Below are 25,495 nucleotides of genomic sequence, written 5' to 3'. Positions count from 1 at the left end.
CTTCTTTTTTTTTTTTTTTTTTTTTACCCTATCAGTTATTTGTCTTTGAACATGCTCGTACACTATACACTATGTAGGAGCATCTTGGAGTACTCCAGACCGGTCTTGGTCTCAAGACCACATTCTGATGGTCTCGGTCTCGTCTCGGACTCGCCCTCCATCGGTCTCGGTCTTGTCTCGGTCTCGGGCAAGCCGGACTCTGGATTTTATCTCAAGACCAGCCAAGACCACAACTGCAGTGACATCATTACTTTCCTGGGTATATTTTTTTTTACTGTGATTGGATGTAAAAATCCCTCCTCCAATTGCAACCAATAACCTTGCAAGTTGAAAGCTTCTAACGCTGTAGCCACTCCCCTCACTTTCATGCACAAAGGAAGACAACACAGGTCAACAAGGTGGCTCAAGAGATGTCGTCCATCATAATTTAGCAGCAGGAAGGTGTTTTTATGCTTCATTCTGTCCACTGTGTTGAGCCTTTCTGAAGGTCAGTGATATGGAATTAAAGAGTTTTTAGATCAAAGGATTGCATTCTGTCACTGAGTATATACTGTACAGCCATTTATATTTTACTATAATTCCTAAATAATTATTTATTTTGTTGTTAGCAGAGCAATGGTGTAAAGGTTAAATGGTAAATGCTCTTGAAAACGCATTTGTCTGGTCTTGGTCTTGGTCTCGGTCTCGCCCCCCCTCGGTCTTGGTCTTGTCTGGGTCTCGGGTTAGGTGGTCTCGACTCCAACACTACGTTTAGTTGTGGTGAAATCTCACTTCAAATAATCTGATTTTTTTTTCAGGCCCATAGATTGCTTTTTTTTCCAGAGGGAAACCCAAGGGTGAGGGTGGAGCACTTGTTGCACCCATTGAAACTGGAGCCAGCAGGGTGTACAGAGTGTGGGTCAGGGGGAGGCTATAATTATACCAGGCTCGGTGAAACAGCGAGCCCCCGTCCACCCAGGACACTGATTCAATTTCAGCGAGTCAGTTCTTTGTCCATCTCCCTTCTCAGACCAGACAAGACATCTCCTAACAGGCCAAACCCTCAAGGCCATTTTAACACTCCTAGAAGGACCAGAATTCCACAACTACTAGAACGACCGTAAGTGGTCATTTTGACCACTAGATTCCAAACTCTATAATCTCTCACGATGAATACCCAATTGAGAGATGAATGCATTTATTGTGTTAAGATATATTTTCAAAAGACAAAACAACACCAAAAGGTGGAAAATATAGACAAAAAAATAGGTCTAGAACCCTGGGAAATTCAGTGAGGTCAAAATGGACCGCCTATGGTCTTTCTAGGTAAAGATGATCATATTTTCTTTGCCTTTTGTGTAATTCATATAAAAACTATTTTAAATTACAATACGGACACTTTTAGGAAAGGTCAGCTACCAGCAGCATTGTCTTTTTTAATTCAACAAAGTTATTGCGCATATACATTTCAAAAAGGTCAAAATGACCACTGCGGTCTTTCTAGTGTTAACAGAGAGTTACAAAATAGTTGAAAATTCAGGTGCGCGTGTGTAATCATGCTACACCAGTCATGGTGGTCAAATCAAAATGTGGGTAAACTTGATCTAAACTTGGTGATCACCATGAGGCAAAAACCACCAATCTGAGAGGAGGAGAAGCATGCATTTATTGATTTTTGTTCAAAGGGCCCATCTTCTTGTACCTATCACTTTGGCAATACTTAGTATGATGTCTACTATGAGTAGGCTACACCATTGGTTCCCAAACGGTGGTCCGCCTGGTGGTCCACCAGAGAATTGCAAAAAAAAAAAATCACGATATTTGAGAAGCATCACCATTTGAACATTTACTTTCAGAGGCTGCAGCAGGCTCAGTTTTAAAGCCAGAGTGAAGTTTCTGGTATCATATGAAACTAGAAGACTTAAGGAATGGATTTGTACCAACTATGTCATGCTAGCTTGTCAGGAAGGTAGCTAAATAACACTCCAAATTTAGGCTAAATTTTGGCAAGGGAAAAAAACTTTTTCAAAGGGGTCCTCTTTTTCACAGCCTAATGATGGTGTGTGAGTGTGTGTGTGCGCGCGCGCGCGCGTGTGTATGTGTGTGTGTGTGTGTGTGTGTGTGTGTCTGTGTCCATTTTGAACCAGCTAGTAGCCTTATATTGTTATTTAGTTCATCTGCTGCTATTGCATGGTTAAAACAGCTAATTTTATTTTATGGGGGGTTGGTATACGCAGTGGAAGTTGTCCCTGGGAAATTTGGTTTGGTACGTAGTGGTACTTGGTTGGAAAAGTTTGGGAACCCCTGGGCTACACAGTACATTGTAAAGATGTATGTCCGGCTAAAAAGACGAGTGAACTCTACTCATCTTTTTGTTTGCATAGTAAACTGGGATTTTACGTGGGTTTACACTTACAGTAGGTCGGCCCTCCACACCCCTGCTTACAGTATTAAGGAGTAAGTCACAGCACTGCTATTAGCCTCCATACGGTGCTCTGGAGCAAAACAAAAGAACACAGTGCGCTCTAGTTGTAAAATGTTGATTTAAGCATGCAGCGTATTATCACCTAAGAGAACCCAACAAGCAGCGTATCATGTATCAGTGTAAAGCAGGTATTCCTGAAGCCTGCAGCATCACTATGGGTCAATGAACATGTGATGTGACCGCAAACATAGATGTAGTGTAACGTGAACCTACAGTATATTCACACATGCTCAGTGCCACATCCCTTGGGAAAATATGCACACCTTTATATATATACATAGTGTATGGTATATATGTTGCCTCTCTTTATAGGTTGACAATGCCTCTCCTTCTGTCTTACACAGGTCATAAATTGACTCCAACCCAACAAAATGATGAGTACTTTATTTCTCCCCGGAGGTAAATGGCAGCATTCCTCGGGCTCAAGGTTTCCTTTACCATTTCTTACTGCCCAGTGTTACTTGAGTGGTTTATTTTGAATGGGAGCTCTGTGTTATAGAGCCCGACCGATACTGGATTGTTGAGGCAGATGCTGATACCAATATTGGGGAGTAAAAAATGTCAGATATCGATATACCAGCCAATATTCTTATATATACACATATTAAAAGAAAATTGCAATGATCCCTCAAATATAACACTTGACAAAGATACAACTTGACATGACTTGAGAGATACTATGTAATGTAGGCAGGATATTTTACAGCTTATCAATCAACTTTATTGTCCAAAATGACATCAATGCAATGAAACAGTAAACTTCACTGGGAATTGAATAATTATTATAAATGACTAGAAATACAAAGACACAAATGGAACAAATATAAAATATAATTTGAGTTAAGAAAAAAGATCAGATATACACATGTCTATCACTTAAAAAAAATACAAAATAAAAATAAATATAAATAAAAATAAATAAATAAAATAAATAAAAAATATCTGCAATATCGGCCAACATATCGGCCGATACCGATATATCGGTTATCGGCCGATGATATCGGGGGAGCGATATATCAGTCGGGCTCTAGTTTTAAGTGGTGCTCATTAAGTGTGTGGTGCCTCTGGCCTGTCTTAACCCTGAACTACGTTTTCAGTTATATTATTAGAGGGGATTCAGTGGGGCCAATTATCACATCATCCCTCCTCCAGGCAGGGAGGGCCTCGCCACTTGAGTGGATCAGCTCATGGATCGCCCGGGAGCCAGGGGTCACCCTGAAAACACACACTGGGTAATATGTAAAAACCCACAATGCACTGGGGCAAACGGGTAGACGACAGGTGCCAACTGTGCTATAAGTGTGTGCTATAAGGGCCTATCACCTGGTGTGGGGGAAGTGCATGGCTATGTGGGGGAAGTGTGGGGGAAGTGCATGGCTACAGCACAATGCAGCCGCAGTGCAGCGCCCGGGGACCAACTCCAATTCAATTGCCAGTGCCTTGATTAGATAGCCTGACTCCACCAGACGGGGGCGGCATTGTTCCACAAATTCACAATCCACCTCAGTCTGGCCCTGGCCTCAGAGAGGCATTCAAACCGGCCGCCACCCAGGCGCACCAATCAGCGTGAGCTAAGGGCGGGCTTTGCGAGACCGGATGTGACGCCACCGAGAGGCGCTGGACGTTTGTAGTTCTTTCACTATTCAACATGGCGGCGGCTACCGAGGCTAGCTCCAGTGAGCTAGTCAAACATTCTATTCAAAACAATAAGCTAACATAAACGTTAAACACTTGATCTTACAGTGAGTACGAAACCGTAACTGTATTGCTGTAACGTTATCAACTATGAACGTTAGTAAACAAGACATTGTTGTAGAATTTGGGGAGATAGCCTTCAGACGGTTGCTAGGCTGGGAGAACATAGCAGCCATCAGCTAGCTGTAGGCTAGTGAATGGCTAGCAGTAGCCATTCACGCAAGTCACACAAACACAAAGCCCTTCTCACCACAGCCCAGTAAACATGCAATCTGTTAAACCATCATTTTTGTTCCAAATAGAAATAAATCATAACGTTAATCAAAATGCCACTGAAATATTAGCTAATCAACACAGAACTGCAAAGATCAGTGTGATGTATTGTCCCTACTGCTAGCTGAAGTGTATTCTGCTATGATTGGAATGTTTGCTGCTGTTTAATAAACCACGTTAACTCACGTTGGTGTCCGAGTGACATATTGTAACGAAGTGAGTATTTGTCAAGGAACTGGAGACTTGAAGTTGGTACAGGCTTTTTATTCTTGTCTTCACAATATAGCTCCTAGCAGCTAGCTTCGCTGCTAGCTCTGCAACCACCCGGTCAGCTCGCCCCCTGCCGCTGGTCCTATATACCCCCTTCCCCCTAGGAACACACCCACACACATTAGTTCCTAGGTGCAATCTAGACACTTCTATTGCACATCACATTACAGGTAATACTTGGATTACCTGAAACGCTACATTTCCCCCACCCAACTTTAATGTCGCTTCCACGCGACATGCACAACCCACACACATCCCCCTGTACCAAAACACACCCAACACAACAATTTTCCCATCACCACATCAAATTCTAATTCCCCAACAAACAGTCTTTTCTTTTCAGCACCCCCGTCATAATGTCCAGTTTTCATTAGGTACTCCGTAATGTCTAGTTTTCCATTAGGTACCCCCATAATGTCTAGTTTCCCATTAGGCACTCCATAATGTCTAGTTTTCCCATTATTTCCTTTCTTTTTCACACATTTAAATTCAACCCACATTTCCCATTCAACAATAACCCCCACATCTCAATTAAACACAAGCCCCCACATTTTCCTTAACTTTTCTTTTAAACCCCATTTCCATCCCCCCCTTTTCCCAGCTTCTGTCCCACCTGAAGCACTCTTTTCGGTCCCCCCTTTTGTTTGTTCCAGTAGCCAAATGCACGAACGAGCACCGGATCGACATCCTCGTCCTCCGGTCTCCACTCGCGCCCGTCGACTCTCCAGATGACCCTGGCGTCGTCCTCCCGGCCTCGCACTCGCTCCTTTTTCCGTCCCCCTCCTCCAGGGTTGAGGACAGCAGAGCGAACACCACCGGCGTCGATCTTCCCCTCGGCTCTCCGCTCGTTTTTCCGTCCCCCTCCTCCAGGGTTGAGGACAGCAGAGCGAACACCACCGGCGTCGATCTTCCCCTCGGCTCTCCGCAGTGCAACGTTAGGGGGTGTATAGCGGTTAGGCTGGGCCGGTTCCCCCGGCGGTAACCCCCCTCGCTCACTCGGAGACACGAGCGTCGCTCTCCCGACTGTAACAACGCTGCAGACGATATCCCTCTCTTCCCTCTGGCTGTTCCCCTGCAGCACCGTTCTCCTATCCGTCACAACGTTCTCTTCTCCCCGGCTGCTCACACTCTCCCCAGCCCGTGTCTCACCTCCGGCCTCCCCACTCTCAGTGCAGTCCCTGGCCAAGTGCTCCGGCGACTGGCAAGTCCAGCAGAGTCTCACCTGTCCGCCGCCTGCACGTCTCTCTTCTCCCGCTGCCCTCCGGTCCCCGACAGCCTTTTGACACTCTCTAGCCAGGTGTCCAATCTCGCCGCATGCCCAGCAGGCTCCCTGCTGTCCATGTCGTTGTCCCGCATACCCGGTCCGTCTCCCGGGACCGCCTCGGCACCACCTCGCCACGTGGCCCGGCTCACCGCAGGTCCAACACAGTCTCTTCCGTGGCTCCTCCGGCCGCTCTCCCTGCTGCATTACCTCCGCGCTCATCAAGTCCACCCGCTGCATGACTTCCCGCAGCGCCTGCATCACCTCTACTGCCCAGGCAGGAGTCTCTTCCACCAGCCGTCCGACCTCTCTCAACACACGGGCCTCCATGCCCGCCAGCATCGAGCTGATCCCCGCCGTCAGCTCCCCTTTCCTCCCGTTCACCGATGGCCATTCTCCGCGCACCATCGCACGTGGTCTTAGCAGCTAGCAGTTAGCAGTTAGCACCCCTGGTAGCTAACTTACTAGCGCTAGATCTAGAGCCCAAAAACCGCACCACCCAGTCTCTTTTGCCGTTCCTTCTCACCCTCTCCCCTCTCGGCCGAATCAGAGGCGTTACCGCTTTACTTGCTGACACCAATGTAACGAAGTGAGTATTTGTCCAAGGAACTGGAGACTTGAAGTTGGTACAGGCTTTTTATTCTTGTCTTCACAATATAGCTCCTAGCAGCTAGCTTCGCTGCTAGCTCTGCAACCACCCGGTCAGCTCGCCCACATGGCCTGACTGACTCCCGGCCCCCTGCCGCTGGTCCTATATACCCCCTTCCCCCTAGGAACACACCCACACACATTAGTTCCTAGGTGCAATCTAGACACTTCTATTGCACATCACATTACAGGTAATACTTGGATTACCTGAAACGCTACAATATTGTGTTATACAGGCGAGATTAAAGATCTCAGGATAACAGGATGTTACTCGAGAAATTGGTTTATCGATAGAACATAGCTTAAGATTTTGCACTTGTACTTTCTTTAGATAGGGGGTAAACAAACTAACGGCATGGGAGCCAATACTAGATTATATCCAAATGCTGCATGGTGTAACCTAAAGGGTGATTTTCCTCTTCTCCGTTGACGTCCTCTGGGCTCCAGGCAGCTCCCTTTTGCAGATTCATCTCTGACATAAACATCTTTATGAATTTACATCATCTTATCATTTTACCCAATCGTGCCTCAAGACCAGCAGATTATGTAACAACAACACCACACGGCCGTCTTTTCTCCGTTTAGTTTATTTAACGTGCAAAATGGCCTACCTGCACTTCATCCTCAGTCAGACATCTGCAGTAATTCTTCTTTCTTTTGGCAAATTGAATAGTCAATGGTTGCACCCAATATTCACCTTACAAAAACAGCTAAAAATCTGCGACCTCCATGCTAACTAATTAGCAATTGTAGTCCTAGCCGTTCGTGTTTACCAGGCGAGGCTACGTCATGAAGGCAAGTCGATCTGATTGGTTGGCGTTGGCACGCCCAGACGGTGACAGACAGACGGTTCATCCAATCACCTGCCAAGTAGCTTGAAAAAAGTGACCGCCCTCTTCAGCAGGGTAGCTTGACCAAATCCAGATGGATGTCGTTTGTGAAACAGAATGTGAAGCAAACTCATCAATCTGGCAGCGTCAGGTTATTGATTAGAGGCACTGACAGGAGTATTAACTCTAACATACATGTCTTTGATGGTGGGAGAAAACCAGAGCACCCGGAGAAAACCCACACGAACACGGAGAGAACATGCAAACTCCACACAGAAAGGACCTGGGATGGATCGGGGTTCGAACCCAAGGCCTTCTTGCTGTGAGGCAACAGTGCTAACCACTGTTCCAGAGGCACTGGAACAAACACTTCTCCGCCAAGTGTTTGGGGTAATTATTGGAGAGTACCAATGGGTTTATAAACGGTTTTTATTCCAAAAGACTACTGGACTTCATTTGCAAGCAAATCTCCACACATTAAATGCATCCTACTCTGGTTTTATGAGTGCATGTGTATAATACCAGTTATATGACTCGTTTGAACTTTTAATGACCGCTAGCTGTAAGGCAAATTGCCCTCTGCAGATGATATACTCAACCCAAGCCCAGCTGTAGAGGGTAGAAGGAGCTCAGCTGGCACATATTTAGTTTTTTTGTGTTTCCATACAGCCGCACATGTCTAACATTTGTGTGTGTGTGTGTGTGTGTGTTTCCATACAGCCGCACATGTCTAACATTTGTGTGTGTGTGTGTGTGTGTGTGTGTGTGTGTGTGTGTGTGTGTGTGTGTTTCCATACAGCAGCACATGCCTAACATTTGGCAGTGGCAGTCATATTATGTAAGTTACATAATCCTAAATTCTCAGCAGATTTTCATGCAACTTGGACACACAGCAATTCAAAAATAATCAAGTCTCATGGAACGCGGTAGTTTGTTTCACTAAAACAGCTAGCTAGGTTTGTAATGTTTCATCTGTCATATTGTTTTGCCTTTTCTCTCTCGCTATTGTATCAAGTGGGGAGTGTCATTGTAACTTGCATCTTTGTATCTTATTATGTATCATTTTCTAGCTGGATCATATTAATTTCGGACGTGTTGTATCGAGTTTTCTTCTGCCACTGGCTACTTTCTTTCATTATGGCTGGAAGAGAGCCATCAGTGCATTAACATTAATAGCCTACTTATCAGCGTTTTGATTGGCTGCTGCGTGAAAATAGTTTCACAAAGTTGAGAGTTTTGCAACTGTTGCAGCTGAGTTTTCCTCAGTTTCAACCAACTGTTGCGTGACAGTTTCACAGTGTAAAGCCAGCCAAACAAACACTAAGCTTTGGCATTTCATTTAAATAAGCCACTTTCCATTGTGTGTTTTCTATGAACACACACTTTGACACAAAAGAGAAAATCCATGTTACTATTACTGTATATTCTGTTGGCCTAAAACTAGCCCAGCCTTTACAGAGTCTGCTGCCCCCTGTTGTTGCTCTGGCTGTGTGTCAGGCATGTAAACCTTGTGGGGTCTGGTTCTTTCTTATGTCACTGGCAGCTGAACCATAAATTAACCTCCACACTACGTCAACAGCAATTGCAGATTTAATCCGTCTCTGTGTCTTTCCACCCTCTAAAACCACAACCTATATATATTTTTAAATACCTTATTTTTAGGGGGGATTTTCACATTATGTAAGAATCCATAAATGCCATTCATATGGCCTAGGGTGCGCAACCAGTGCTAACCATGAACATCCCTCTACCAAAGCTAACTAAATTGTTCTCTCTTTAATGGCATATAGCAGCCGTGTCTTCACAGGTGTTTACTCATGTTGGTTGTATGACATCATCAGCTGTTTGACAGGCAGCAGTTGTGGGTTGTGATGCTGAAATTCTAAACAGCAGCTGTTTGTCCACTGGGCCTTTGTCACCTATCTTCAGTGATGACACTGCCACCTAGAGGCACATTTGCACATTCTTGAAGATGTGTGAGGCTGTATGGGTTGGTGTTGTGTTACATGGTAACACATGTAATGCCTTCAAGGATAACGTTCATGTTTAAAAATGTGCCCGATGATCCACCTCAATTGCATGAAAAGCTGTTGTTATCTATATAGTACTGGTTCTGAAAAGTGTACAAAGCTTGAATGTAACGTTCTTTCCTCTCAATTCCTAAATTAAAATCCATAGGAAATTCGGTTTATTCAAACCTGAAATCTAGCTGTAAATGTCTACATATAAACTGAGTTTACAGTACTAGGCATCTCGCATGCTCGATTCCTATAGGCTCACCCGTTATGGGGGCTCACTAGTTCGGCCGCTGCTCAACCACTGTGCAGCCTCGCCCTCCGTGCTCGCCGAGCTGACCCTGCAGCTCGCATATGCAGCTTGACCGCTGCGCGGCCTCGTCCACCCTAATGTGACCAAAAACCACAATATCAGTGCCCCTACGACATCATCAGTGCCTATGACATCATCAGTGATGTCATAAGATGATTTTGCTCTTATGACATCACTATGACCTCATCAGTGGGACAAAAATTTAAACAGAGAACAGACAGAGATTGCCCACTTCCCCCTTATATATATATATATATATATATATATATATATATATATATGCTGTTGACTTGCACCTTAAAACACGCTGCTGGAATCCACAAGGTGGAGACATTTGTAAAGTATTTGCTGTTCAGTAAAACCACTCTGACCTTCACCGCTGTCTTTGCTGCACTGAGAAGATGCTGTGAGAAGTTATCTGAAGATCACAATTCACTGCGGACAAATGCATGTAATTGATTGAAAATATATATATTAAGAAGATTTAGCAGGACTGGGTGAGAAGTGTCACCATGCAAGTAGGTAATGATAAAACTCCAGGCTTTCCATTGCTCTTCCACTTCATACATCAAGTGAAAAAACAGACAGGTTCTTACAGGTGGTTAACCTAAAAGAGAAATGTCTAGTTTACAGTGGCTCCCAAAGTGGGGTCCTTATAGCTTCCAGGCAAAAAGGTTAATCAGGGTAAACATTTATTTTCACTATAGCAACCATAAGTAATACAATGGCAAAATGTATACGACTATTTTAGTGACGGGTTTCATACACTTTCTGTACTAAAACGTGTGATGACTCTCCTACTCTCCTGGCCCTGTCCAGGTGTTGGTGTCATTAGGCTGATGCACCTGGGTCCGGTGCACTCATTGGGCTTAGTTATTTTCCCTTAGTTTTAGTTATTAAATTATTGTTTTAACTTTTACTTTGGTGTATGACTCCCCTCTTTTGTTACAACCCAGCTCAGGGAAGTAACAAATGAATTGAGTGGAGTCATACACCAAAGTAAAAGTTAAAACTATAATTTATTAACACATTTTTTTTAGGGGTCCTTGATGTGGAAAAGGTTTGAGAACCACAGGTCTAATAGTTACTTCCACCTACAGGGTTTGATATACTGTAGGCGATTTTTTTTTTGGATGATGGCGAAGGCTAGCGGCACCTTCTCTGCCTCTGATTGGCCTGATAGCGACGACATGACCCGCCCTCTCGCCCTCTGATTGGTCTAGCGTCCATCCAATCACAACGAGCCTCGCTGGGAGACGCTGTCATCAGAGCTTGCATGGGTCCCAGCGACGTGAGGCTGTCATCGTTTCATTGACTTTGTTTGGAGGTCAGGTAGGTTTGAACTCAGTTTCAACTCAGTGCCAATGACGATGTTTTTACAGTCTGGTCTAACACTTTCTAACACACATTTAGCTTTTAACACACAATAAGCCTTTTCAAAACATCTTTATTTTAAAAGATTGTAAAATTCAATGGCTTTTAGCCAAAGCTTCAGCAATAGTGCAGACATTTTAACTTGCTCTAAAATAAAATAAAAATACAACAGCGCTTTTTCCAACACATCTTTATTTATTTTTAATAACAGGAAGCTGTTTATAATCACTGTTCCAGTCCCCAACAACAAAGTAAAACCACAATCTACAAAAACATGCAACCTAAATCCATTGATAAAAAAGTTAAATCACACTCAATCACACATAAACAATAAAACCAAAAGTAAAATATATATTATAATCATAAATATTGCTAATACCAAACGGAATAGTAACAACACATGCAATATTATAAAACCATTGTTAAAAAGTTCAAATCACACACAATCACAAACAATGAAAAACACAGTTTGAAGTTCTCGAAGTTTATACAATATTATAGGTCATATCAGGCTACATCATCCTCAATGGGATATTGCCAACAAAATAAATGGGAAATCAAGATGAACCATTAACTACAATCAAGATGAACCATTAACTACTATTTGAATGTTGTTGTTGAAGTGGCAGGTTATAACTGTGAAAGAGAGGAAGCCCTTTGTGTGTCGTTCTCACGTAGCCCAAATACAATTTGAATAAGGACATATAAGTTAGAGGCCATATAGTGAAGGTAGAGCACAAAGACCTTTATTGTGGTATGCGCTGAATTTTGTGCAGCGGCTCATAATAATAAGGGCTTACCCAGGGTGCAGTGGTTAGCGTGTGCGTCCAGCAAGCCGAAGGTCGGCAGTTCGAATCCACCCCTGGGTAAGCCCCGTTGCTGCAAGTACCACCTACACCACGCCGTTACATTGGTGCCGTGACCCGGATGCCCAGTGGGTGTGGAGTGAGTTTAAGGGGGTGAGTGTAACCGAGGTGAATCAGCGTTGATTCCTCGTGAGTCCAGTGTGGTAGCGAGTGGATTGGTTAAACTCACTCCCCAGTATAAAGGCATGTTAATCAGCTCCGCCAAGAGAGATCTTGGTGTTGCGGTTAACATGTCGGACTCCCAAGCCGAAGGTCGGCGGTTCGTATCCCACCCCTGGGCAAGCCCTTAACATGGGCTGCTGCAAGTACCACCTACACACAACGCCGTTACACGTGCGCTCGGGTAGACCTCTTCTATGACATGCCACTCTCACCTAAGGCCCATAGGACTAAAAAAGAAATGGTGGCCCGTACGGCCTTTCCCTGATAACTAAAGAAACACAGAAAGACCACTTTGCTTGTTGAGTCCTTTATTTCAAGAAAGACCATTTCTCTCTGAGACATTTTTCCATAACACTGAGAAAACACAACCACTTGCTGTCCCATGAGACTGAAAAGACAAAGACCAACTGGATTTTACAGAAACTTATCAAATTGTTAATAGCAACTTTTACATAGTCAAGCCAGCAAGCGGCCATGGGGACAACATGCCCTAATCCAGCAGTTCTCAAAGTAGGGTCTGGGGACCCCCAGAGGTCCTTGAAGGGGGTTCCCAGCAATAAGGGAAATGCTTTATTTTCACTATAGCCTATAGTAATTCCATCCATAAGTAAGACAATGGCAATATATTACTATTTTGGTCATGGGGTTCATATACTTTTTGTAATAAAACATCTAAAAGCAAAAGTCTAGATGAGGCCTCTGTGACCAAATCTTATCAAATGGGGCTCAGTGGTCTAATTTGTGTCAGTTTAAACTTTAGGGCTCCTTGGCGTGAAAAAGGTTTAAGAACCACAGTCAATTTTCCATTAGGAAGGCCTGTGATGATGTGTCCAATACAAATGACCATGCTCATGACCCATCATGTATTTGTATCATTTGGAATGACCGTAGTCAAGCTAACCTGTGTATAAATGATCCAATGTAATCTTTGCCCCACACGTGTCCAGTGTGTCATGCCTGTTCCTTTTTATTTCAAGGTTCAAGGTTCAAGGTCAACTTTATTATCCCGCAAGGAGAAACTCATGTGGTCGTACACATCTTGATTACAATACATACTGTACACATATACGCGCACAGACACACGTCAGGCAGTGCCAACAGTATAAAAATGCATCATATAAAAATTTTATTCAAAGTAGAAGTGCACTAGCCTATGCACTCTAGTCACTATCAAAATACATGCACATTACAAAATACAGCCAGGATCAGAAATTCTCCAGGTAACAGGTATAGCCTACGTATCTCCTATTTAGTGTTCTAATTCCCGTAGGCACAAATTATTTGCTGTATCTTGTTGTTCTGATTTTCCTCTGAAGGATTCTGCCATTTGACCTGCTGCTCACGCAGGACTTCAGGTGGAGAGGGTGGGTAGGAGCATTGAGGATCTGATCAGCCTTTGTGAGAATAAGGTCGTCATACAGCTGTGCTGCAGACACCTGATCGAACCCAATGATCCTGCTTGCTGTTTTGATCATGCGGTGCAGTTTGGCATGATCTTGGGCACGCATGTTGCCAAAGGTGCAGATCAGTCCAAAGGAAAGAAACTCTGCAGAACGGCTTTATAGAACATCTGCAGAATATGACCGTCTACTCTAAAATGTTTCAGTTTCCGCAGAAAGAACAGCCTCTGTTGTAGTTTCTTGGATTTACTGCACATTCATTGAACTAAACAGTTGTCAATTTCAACGCCAAGATATTTATAAGTAGAGACCTGTTTGACTAATTGTCCATTAATCTTGGAGGGGGGAACTGTCTGTCATCTTATTCTTGCTAAAAATCAATGACCATCTCTTTGGTTTTCTTACCATTGACCTCAAGAAAGTGATCAGAGCACCACCAGAGATGGGCAGTATTTTAAATACATGTATTTAAAATACGTATTTCAAATACATTTGTGTATTTTGTAATTTGTATTTGGCTGGACTGAGAAAAATAAGATGTAATATCAAGATACTTTCAGACCTTGTATTTTGTGTATTTTAAATACATAAAATACTTTTTTCTTTAATTTTATCTTATTTTATTCTCAAATTGACATTCTTACCATTGACACAGGTTTAAACTGTGGAGAAAAAAAATGTGACATGTTACTTCTACTCTACCTCTGATTGGCTTACCCTCAGAACAAACTCAACCACAAATCAGAGGCAGAGTAGGGTGGGTCTTGAGTCAGACTTCACATCACTTCTTGGTCATGAAGCCTTGTATTGGTGGAAATTCCCCCAGAGATAAATTAGTAAAATTACTAATATAAATTGATCATTAGATATTGCATGCACTGGCCTATCTGGTTTACAGCATATTCAAACCAGTGTATCATATTAGAAACTAATTATCTTCTTAATTAAAATTGGCAAAGTGGCTGGCAGTGTGTGTGGCAGTGTAGGTCATGATTGTCATGTCATCAGTGATGTCATCAGTGATGTCACTTGATCAATTGTGATGTCATCAGTGATGTCACTCGAGCCACTGATTTGCCAACTGTGATGTCACTCAGGCAGTTGTGATGTCATGATGTCACTCGAGCAACTCTGATGTAGTATGAGCCGATGGCTCACATTTGCATGATGGCACCAAGGTGGGTGGGCGATGTCTGTCTGTCAGTCATGATTTTTTTGGGGAGCCCGTAGAGCCGGCGATTTCCATAACTGCAGCCATGGCACATCATCTCCAGGGACACTGTTATGATGTCAGATATCTAGGGCTAACGTGGTCAAAGTTCCAAAACTTGAGGTTAACATGTAGAAGTGCTGCCTGTGAGCCAAAAGCCTTCACAGAAGGTGATTAACAGCTGAAGTGAGGGAGAAATTAGCTGTGCTGAAAAACAGCTAAAACTGAAATGAAAGAACTATAATGTGTTGGAGGGTACACAAAGGAGAATACTGTCACAGAGGACTAAGAGATGATTTACCACCTAAGGAAACCAGAAAATGTCACATTTGAGAAGCTGGAATCAGAGAATTAGGAAATTTTCCTTATAGAAATGGCTCAAAATGATGAATAGATGATCAAAATAGGCAATTAATGTAATATTTGGCAATGAATTGATGGATTGACTAATTGTTGCAGCTCTTTATCAATTTTTATAAAATGTATTTTCATGTATTTTCAAAATACAAAATCCGTATTTGTATCTCAAATACATTTTTCAGACCAGTATTTTGTATTTGTATTGTGATACATTTTTTGAGCAAGTATTTGTAATTTGTATCAAAATACTTTATGATGTATTTTCGCCCATCTCTGAGCACCACTGCATAAATATTTGTATCAGCTTGTTTCTAATCCTGAGAATAGAAAGTCCACCAAAGAGTCCAAGCAGGATGTTAAGCATGATAGCTTTTATCGCACCATATAAGTTAAACATTACAGCTTTTATCGCACCTCGCACCATATAAGTTAAACATGACCGATCTTATGGCACCACACCCAGAGCAACAGCATAAATATAGAACAAGAAGTAGTGACCAATACAGTTGAGAAGAGAGCTAAGATGAGGTAAGTTGCTGAATCTGTATTTCGCACAATTCTTTCTTGAAGCGAGAAGCCATTTTTGTGGTGCAGACATGCACCACAGAGCACATTACAATATTAACCAATGCATCCAATGCCCATGTTATATTTTTTATCTATCAGTGCTGCTCTGAGGGCCAAACTGGAGGCATTGCAATGCCATTTCACATGGGAGCTGGACCACAGCAGATCAAAGCTTCTCCTCCTCAGGGATGACCTGGAGGATATTGGCACTGAAGAGGGTTACCTGTGGCTGGGGCACATTTACAACCTTCAGGGATACACACACTACCAGCTGGCCTCTCAAGATGCCACCCTGGATTCCACTACAGACGATGCTCTGCGGTGCTTGAGGAAGGCAACAGAGACCTTTCGGCAGATTAGAAACACCGTTACAGACGAGGGTCCCTGGTTGTTGGTGAACTATGGGAACCTGGCTTGGCTGCACCATCACCTGGGAGAACAAGTGGAAAGCCAGTCGTATGTGGCAAAGATAGAGGCCCTGCTACTGAAATACCCATCTCCACTCCAGGATGATGAACTCCATCCAGACATCTATGCTGAAAAAGCATGGACTCTGATGAAGTTCAGCGCAGACAGAAAGTTGGAGGCTATAGAATACTTCCAGAGAGCCATCAGCGTGGAACCGGACAGGGTGGAGTGGTGCACTAGCCATGTCTTGGCATCACTGAGTGCTGTGGGCAACCGCACCCCCGAGGAAGAGGCCGAGATGACGAGGAAATTAGAAGACGCCATGGAACACGATCCAGAAAATTTGTACCTTGCTGCTGTTCATCTTGGGAGACTTGCAACGGCTGATCAAGACATTGAAGAGGAAGCACGCAAGTTGGCTGCAAGGGTTTTGAAAAAGCCTGTCGGCAGCTACAGTGGTATCAGACCATTACTAAGACTTTTCAGAATGTATTTAACTATTGATGAGGCTATTGGTTTGGCAGATGAGGCTTTAGAAAGACATCCAAATCAACGCTATCTGAAAAGCTGCCTTGCAACCTGCTACAAATGGAAGGTCTATTCAGATGAGGACAGTCACGCCAGGAAAAGTATGGTGGAGAGAGCAATCTGTCTTCACAACGAAGTGCTCCCTCTCTACCCTCACACTTCACTACAGACAAAATTAAACTTAGCAAATCTCTGTGCAAAGTCAACTCATCACGAGGCACAAGCCGACCACATATACAAGGAATTGCTAGAAAGCAGGCTGGAGCCTGTCGAGTTACAGATACTTTACGTCAACTATGCAAAATACTTGAATTATCATCGTCAAGACCGCCACAATTCAATAATCTATCACATGAAGGTAGCAGAAATACCACAACCATCCAAATATAGGATGAGCAGCATCAGAATTTTGAGACAAATTAGAGACAGAAGGATGAACCGAATGTGTGGAGAAATAGAAGAATTTCTGGCTAACCTCCAAGAGTAAGGTCTAATCGTATACCGCCTCCAGAACAGATGCGAACAGCCCCCCACTCATGTAATCTGTCAGACGTATATCCGGGATCCGACAAAAACTAGAACAGGTGCGTAATTTTTCCGTACCGCATGTATTGCCCATCAATTAACATAGGCGAGAGTCGATGCAGCAGTTTTGTCGGATCCGCAACGCAGCCCGTAACGTATCTGGTGTACATTGCCTGTAACACATAATGGAAAAATTGTATTTCGTATTTACTGCAGCTATATTCACAGGGCTGGGTGTTAACAGAATACCTGCAATGTATACCATATTATGTATTGTCAATAAATGACCATATTATGTAGGCTATCGTCAATAAATTTCCTGAACTTAATTTTTTCACTTCTTCTGTACCTATCTGTATCTAATCAAATATAGCACAAATAATCAGTTTGATTTTTATTTGACAGCTGTTAAAATACAAATAGATCCAGGCCTCATTGGCCACACCATCAGTATCACATTGTTAGAGGAATTAAACACAAAAAAGTCCAGGTCCAGGACCTATTTCCATTGTGGTCCCTGAAAGAATTTACAAATGCGTGAATTGCATGAATGCATGAATTTACAAAAAAAAGTTACAAATGTGAACCTTGATTTCTGTACAGTGACTTGTCTTTATTGTGGTTGAATAGATTTTGAGTCAATAAAACATGCCATGAACACATGACTCTTGTAGTAGGGAAAGGTTCTTTATTTCTCAAGCCAAATAACAGTGCCGACTCAAAGCTGATATACACAGACACTTCAACAAGTTTACAGGAACAATTTTCTACATTGACAAATATCCAAAATGTGTCAATGTTAGCCGCAGTTATTCTGAAGGATGGAAACACAACACTGGATTTACTTACATCTCTCATGTGCATTGCAGTACAGTTAAACACATTTTAGGCTGGTCCAATATCCACAATTGAAATTGCTTCCCAAAATGGAATATATATATATTTTTTAAACATCATACTAGATTTTTGGTGGTAAGACCTTCGACAGCTTGTAGGTAAAAAATAAAGCAAAAAATAATAAATGATCACTTGTTTCCTCTTCGACTCTTCTTGTGACTCTTTTTTGAACTCCTGTAATAAAACAGAATATTATATTATATCATATTTGGTGTTGGTCAACATAAACAGGCAAAAGATGAATGGAACTGAAGGGCTGTAGGGATACACAGAGTCAATTCAATGAATGGTACTGTATGTCTCCACCACAAATTATATTTGTCCCAAATTATATTTGGACAGATTCCCTGTTCACTTTGTCTTTATCAAAGATTTCTTTATAGTGCAAACACATTCAGATAAATACCACAAAGTATTAAAGAATTTTTAGAATTACTTGAATGGACTTAAAGTATTATGAGATACAGCGCCCGTTTCTAATTTTGAAGCTTTACATTTCATTAGACCTTTTTGCATTCAATAGTTTGAGTTGTATTTATTTGCACATATTTAAAAATAGAAACAGACCAGAGGAAAACTACAAAAGAATGTGCTGGCAGAGACAGGAAACCCTAAATGTGCTTGTTAAGTTAAGTTAAGTTATCCCCATGGGGAAATTCATCCTCTGCATTTGACCCATCATCTACCAAGACCAGTGGGCAGCCGCAGTGCAGCGCCCAGGGACCAACAACTCCAGTTCTTTTGCCATTACCTTGGTCAGGGGCACTGACAGGAGTCTTAACCCTAACATACATGTCTTTGATGGTGGGAGGAAACCGGAGCACCCGGAGAAAACCCACACGAACACGGGGAGAACATGCAAACTCCACACAGAAAGGATCTGGGACAGACTGGGGTTCGAACCCGGGACCTTCTTGCTGTGAGGCAACAGTGCTAACCACTGAGCCACCGTGCTGTCCTAATATTGTGGGTTATTCTGGGTCTCTACCTCAGAAATGAACCCCGATATTAATAATAATTCAGACAAAGCAATATAGGGCTGACCCAAATGCTTCGAAGCTTCAATCGATGCCATTGGTCGATTTCCAAATCAGTATTCGAATGCTTCGTTTTTCTTCTTAAAATTTCTTAAATTTAGTAATCCAAGATTATTCATTATGCATTGATGATTATTATCACTTATTCTCTTAGACAAGGACATTGTGCCTCACAGCTCTCATCTAACGTTACTTATCAGCACTGAAACTGCAGTTTGACCATGCCACCAGGGTCTATTGTACATATGAGCAAATGTGTTTTCATGGACTATGGCTGTATTTTTTTTTAATAATTTTTCATTTCAATAAAAAGGAAAATCCTTGAAGTGTGATTTTTCTCCTCGCCTCTCATTGTTACTTCGTGCCCCGCACCCCCGTCGAAGCTTCAAATCTATTCGAATACTTGTCACTGAAGCTTCGAAGCCCAAAAATGATAATAATGAATGATAATACAATATAAACAAAACCAAGAGAAGTGAGGTCTCCAGACCATATTTCAAGCTGAAGGCCACTCATGCATAATCCGATCATCCCCTGACGACAGTCAAGTCCTAGCATAACGTGGTCAGTCAAAGTCCTAGTATGACGTCTGCTATGACGTCAAATATGACGTCAGTTAATCCTCATATATATAGCAAGGGTTCTACGTCACCTCTCTCTCTCTGGCCGATCATAGCAGCAGTAGCTTCACGGCAGTCCATCTCCCTCGAAGCCGTCCTCCGAAGCGTTGTTTTGCCCCACCCACCTCCCCAGTCCGCCACCAACGAGTCTTGACTCCTGATCCCCCACGGGGGGGGGGTCTCCTAGCCCATGCAGGTGCCCTCCTCTTGCCTCAAGAGCAGCGCCACTGGCCAATGGAGTCATGCAGGCTCTTGCCTCAAGAGCAGCGCCACTGGCCAATGGAGTCAAGCGCCAAAGTAATTGCCATGCACGCCGATTGCTAAATAAAGTTTGTCTAATCCTACCAACTGGCCTCTCATGATTGAAAGGAAACAAGCAAACAATAAATAAGAATAAGAAAAGCAACAGAGAACCAAAAAAAGGAAAACAAAAAGAACAACCAATAGTTATTTTTGTTTTTTTTGCACTCACCTCTCTGGGGACTTTGAGTGGCTGCGATGCATGTGGCTTCTGTGATGACCTGGTGGAAAACAATGAGCTGGATTTCAGAATAGCTGCCAAACTAGCATTATCAAATCAAGCTTGCTGCTGCCAGGTAAAAGCCAAATATCTGCAAAAAGGATTTCCCCAGAATGGCTAAATGCTGAATACTTATTTTCTTACTAACATCTATATGTTTGAAATCATACAAAAAAGCTCAATAACTATGTAACCTTTCAATAAATAAAAATGTGTGTGTGTGTGTCTGAAGTCAGCCTCCACTTCCTTTTGGCCAACTCCATTCTAGTGCAGCCTCTCTTGTTTTCCAACTCTCTAGTGCGCCCAGCAGGGCCCAGTTGCACAAAGCACCTTAGGTTAAGATTTCCCTTAGGGTCAGATTTGAGATGTCCATAAAATAGAATTGGCTGCACAAAACACCCTTAAATCTTCTCCATAAGGTTAAACATTTTAAGGAAAACATAAGCACAAGATTTAAGGGTGTTTTGTGCAGCCGATTCTATTTTATGGACACCTTGGTCCCTATCGTTGCATCGGCGCTGTTTCTAGGCCGAGCGCCTGGCGCAGCGCAAATCAGTGGGCGTGGACCAGCGCACTTGATATCTTGGTCTTGGCGCTAGATGCAGCCTCAACCATTACAACCACGCCTTTTAAGCGTAAAATTATGCACCGTCAGTTCATTGGATAAGTGCAATAAACGAATCGCATGCTTGCCTTTTAAGCTCCATTCCAGTGGTCCAGCAAAACCAGACGAAACCCAAGCCTCTGATCCCCCCCCCCCCCACCTCCCTTCATCCCGTCTGTCTCCATATATCGGCTATTATTCCATATTATGATGCTTCTCAAACCAATATAACTGCAGTTGAAATACTGCAAGCATGTAAAAACGCTACACTATAGCAAGATCAAAGTGAAAATAATGTTCTAAACGCATCAGCTAGAAAAATATAGCCTATTAGATTGGTGAAAGTTTGTCCAGAAAGATATCATTTTCTCTCGCCTGCTGCAGGAAGGATGATGCACATAAATATAGCCTACATTATGTAAAGTCATTGCATAAATGTGTTTTTATTGTAAAACTAAATGTGGAGTAGGGCCAAGTTATTGGAGCGGACATCATGCTTCCGAAGCGCGTTCCGCTGTCACTTATCTAAATCACGTTAAATCGACAAGGGATATTTATAGCCCCAGTAGGACATATATGTTTCAAATAGGGTGGTGTTTTCATTTCGATGTTTTATTTGGTCCAATATTGAAATGTTCTACAATTGGAGGTTGTCTTACCATTACACATTATTTAGATCCTCCCTTAATATAGGTTTTCGGCTCATTTGGTTGCTATTTAGTAGCGAAATGGAGAAACACAATGCATGTTGGGACATTCACATTGCAGTGAACTTACAGCTTATTATTTCTATGGGACTCTGAGCGAGGGAGTCAGAGACAGTCGGTATTGTGCCTGTCAGACTGTGAGGAGAGAGGGAGAGAGTGACACAGAGAAGGGTGACAGAGGAGAGAGCCAGAGGGGAGGGAGAGAGCCAGAGGGGAGCGCTCCGCGCAACTGGCCCACTGAATAGGCCTGCTTTTCAAAGGCGCAAGGCGCTAAATTAACGCCAGGTCGGAAGATAGCAGTACGCCGGTATTTAGCGCCGACACGCCCACTTTGGCCCATTCTGGGACTGCGCCACGCCCATTCGGCCTAAAGCGCATTTGGCAGCGTAAAGCCATATTGATATCGTCCCAAAACAGGCGCAAGGCACGTTTTTTTTGCGTTTAAGGCCCGTTTTAGCGCCGAAGGCTTGTGGGAGAATAGGGCCCCTTAACTCTGACCCCCAAGGGAAATCTTAACCTATGGTGCTTTGTGCAACTGGGCCCTGCAGCTCTCTAGTCCTTGGGCACGGTGGCACGGTGGCTCAGTGGTAGAGCTGTCGCCTCACAGTCAGAAGGTCCTGAGTTCGATTCTCGCCTGGGACACTGTGGGCGCTGTGGTTGTGTTCCCCCCCATATCTTCAGTGCCTACTGCCCAGGTGGGGTATCTCGTCATAACCGCCTTTCTCTCTGTGTGGAGTTTGCATGTTCTCCCCGTGCTCCCCCAGGGGGTTCCTCCGTATATAACCCCCCCACTAAAAACATGCAGAAGATCAGATCGTCATCGTCATCCGACCAGTGACGACAACATCCGAAGTTGGTCCCCGGGCGCTGTACGAGAAAGCGACCACTGCTCCTGGCCTGCCCCCTGGAGGAAAGGACAAGCCTGGATGGGTCAAATGCAGAGGACATATTTCACTGGCCACCATCAGCATGAGTGTGTGTTTTTTTTAATACGTCATTTAGTCACATTTTTAGAGCCTTAACTGAAAAAGTTTTTTTATGGTCACTTTTGTGACGATGGGATTCAACGGATTTTAAAAGTGAGAAGCCGGCAGAGCAGTAGGCCCTATCCCAAATCAGAGTGACTGGATGATATCCTAAAGAGGGCGATTAAAGTGAGTTGAATGTATACAAAGGAAAAGGGGGTGGTGCGTGAATAGGAAGTGTTGTCTTTATGTCTTTTTTTTTTTTTTCAGGTCAGGCCAGGCCACCGGGCATTTGCCCGACGTGCCCGATTATGCAGTCCGCGCCTGGCCATGGGTTATGAGATGCAACTCTCTTACTAAAAGGCTTTGGTTACCTCAAATGACAATATAGAAAAAACAAAAATGGCGGAGACAGCTGTCAGATCCTTGTGAATCGATCTTCGCTTATAACTTTACTAATAATTAGCAGAAAATTATGTTTTGTACAAGAATAGACGCGGGCTAATGTCTTCTTTGCAAAAAAAAGGCTGTTAAGCCCACATTTCTAAATAAGACGTAACGTTAGTTGGTGTCGGGCTTTGCAGAAAGCTCTCAGCTTCTCAGCAAGCGCCAGGATTGGCCAATGTCAACTTCAGTCTCCAGAATGATCCAATCAAATCACCCGCACGTCTATCTTCTTGCTAGAGGTCCCGCCTTACAGTAGTGTTTCAACTGACTCTATCAGAATGCCATGCCAGTCGGACTTATAGTATTATTATTATTATTATATTATCATACTTGGAAACCGTTTTAAAAGCAATATAGCACTCGAGCTGCGTGTGTTGTGGCATATATCCCGCTGCTCAGCAGTTATCCCACTCGGCCTGCGGCCTCGTGGGATAACAGCTGATCAGCAGGATATATTTGCCACAACACACTGGCTCTCATGCTATATTGCTTAATTATAAAACGGCTCTCTCAAATCAAGCAATCTGATTGGTTCACAGCCATGGTATAAATACCGTATACCACTCTCATAACCCATGGCCATGGGTTATGAGACGCAACTCTCTTACTAAAAGGCTTTGGTTACCTCAAATGACAATGTAGAAAAAACAAAAATGGCGGAGACAGCTGTCAGATCCTTGTGAATCGATCTTCGCTTATAACTTTACTAATACTTCGCAGAAAATTATGTTTTGTACAAGAATAGACGCGGGCTAATGTCTTCTTTGCAAAAAAAAGCAAAAGCAAAAGCTCTCAGCTTCTCAGCAAGCGCCAGGATTGGCCAATGTCAACTTCAGTCTCCAGAACGATCCAATCAAATCACCCGCACGTCTATCTTCTTGCTAGAGGTCCCGCCTTACAGTAGTGTTTCAACTGACTCTATCAGAATGCCATGCCAGTCGGACTTATAGTATTATTATTATTATTATTATTATTATTATTATATTATTATCATACTTGGAAACCGTTTTATAAAAGCAATATAGCACTCGAGCTGGGATATATGTGGCATATAATATATCCCGCTGATCAGCTGCGGCCTCGTGGGATAACACACATATATATATATATATATAGGCTATATATATATAGGCTATATATATAGCCTATAGGCTATATAGCCTATATATATATATATATATATATATATATATATATATATTGTAATAATGCGCTCCCGGACCAGAAGGAAGGAGGAAGGAGACAAAGATCGACTTGCAATTCCGTGCATTTATTATAGTTCTAGGTCTCTGTTAACAGGCTTAGACGTAACAGCCACAACACCAAGAGCATTTCCTAGCTATCTCTATCGTTAAGGCCTAAACATGGTCGTCCGTCAGAGCCTCGCCCCGCCCTCCCCGTGTGACGGCGGGTGGAGCGCCGTCCTACGGGGAGGGGCCGCCGTCGGCTGACGGGGGCTGCTCCAAAATGTGACTTCACGGCGACGATACGTGCGTGACGACAGCTGCAGGAGAGTTGTGATTGGCCGTTGCCCTGGCTCTTCGTCGTAAAGTCGCCTTTCAAAGCATGATGTTAGATTATAACAACTAGTTGTGTGGCTTAGCCTTCCCAAATGTTGAGGGTCGTTTTTTAGAATTTAATACATAGAATTGGGAACGTTACATTCAATTTCATTCAGACTGCCTGGCACACAATCTCCGCCATTTTCACACGGAGCTTCCGCGGGGGGGGGGGGAGCGGGGGCGAAGTGGCGTCCGAGCATGTGGGGCTCGCTGGCGCCGCCAGACGGAGAGACGGCTCCAATTCGAGGCGGACGGACGACCATGTTTAGGCCTTTAGCCGGCTTCTCTCATTCTCAGCCAAAAACACACTCTTTCCCGCCGACAAAATGGCTGCTTTCCGCTCAACCAATCCCCAGCGAGCTAGCCACCCCACATGACCCCATGTCCCCTTCAGGTGCGGTACTCTATTCACAGCCGCGTTCAAGTGCTGTGGGACACTCTCTAAAACACCCCCACAACTGAACCCCACCCTCAGACAACCCCATGTTTACTGGCAACCCCACATCGCTACACAGCCCCCCCTTCTAAACAAACACTTGTCCCAAGTGGTACAGTAAACATGCACATCAACATTACACTACAAGTCTTTTTTTTTTTTTTACAACAACACATAGTCCTGGTGACTCACTGGAGCCCTTCTCCGCCTCTGCGGCCTCCTCGACCCTGTGGTCCCCCCTTGGAGGGCTGCAGGGAGGGGACTAAAAGGGCTAACACTCCCTGTCCCGGGGGATTCCACCACAACGTCTCTCTGCGAGGGCGCTGGGCGGACAGCGTCCGTGGTGGGAAGACAATCCCCCCGGTAAGGGGCCAGCCGGTCCCGGTGCAGTGCCACCACCCTCCCCCCGAGTGACATTTGGACCCTGTACACCACCTCCCCCAACCTTTCCAACAGCTTACAGGGTCCTACCCAGTGACTGTCCAGCTTGGGGCACCGACCCTTCTTCCTCCTAGGGCTATAGACCCAGAC

The 25,495-nt window shown here is 43.7% G+C and overlaps 1 protein-coding gene across 1 annotated transcript; it reads left to right on the top strand.

The window, feature by feature from the left end:
* Positions 1-15,664: 15,664 nt before the first annotated feature.
* LOC310784943 (interferon-induced protein with tetratricopeptide repeats 2-like) lies at positions 15,665-25,056 on the top strand (the record flags this gene model as incomplete). The annotated part of the gene is made up of 3 exons (XM_083645964.1): positions 15,665-15,669; positions 15,808-16,745; positions 25,004-25,056. The coding sequence occupies 3 exons, from the start codon at positions 15,665-15,667 to the stop codon at positions 25,054-25,056; spliced, it is 996 nt and encodes a 331-aa protein (XP_083502090.1).
* Between the last annotated feature and the right edge of the window lie 439 nt (positions 25,057-25,495).

Source organism: Poromitra crassiceps (genome assembly GCF_964638095.1).
Source record: "Poromitra crassiceps genome assembly, chromosome: 1".
Classification (NCBI taxonomy): Eukaryota; Metazoa; Chordata; class Actinopteri; order Beryciformes; family Melamphaidae; genus Poromitra; species Poromitra crassiceps.
The sequence above is the reverse complement of the archived record's forward strand: the minus strand, read 5'-3'. Positions and strand labels throughout refer to the sequence as shown.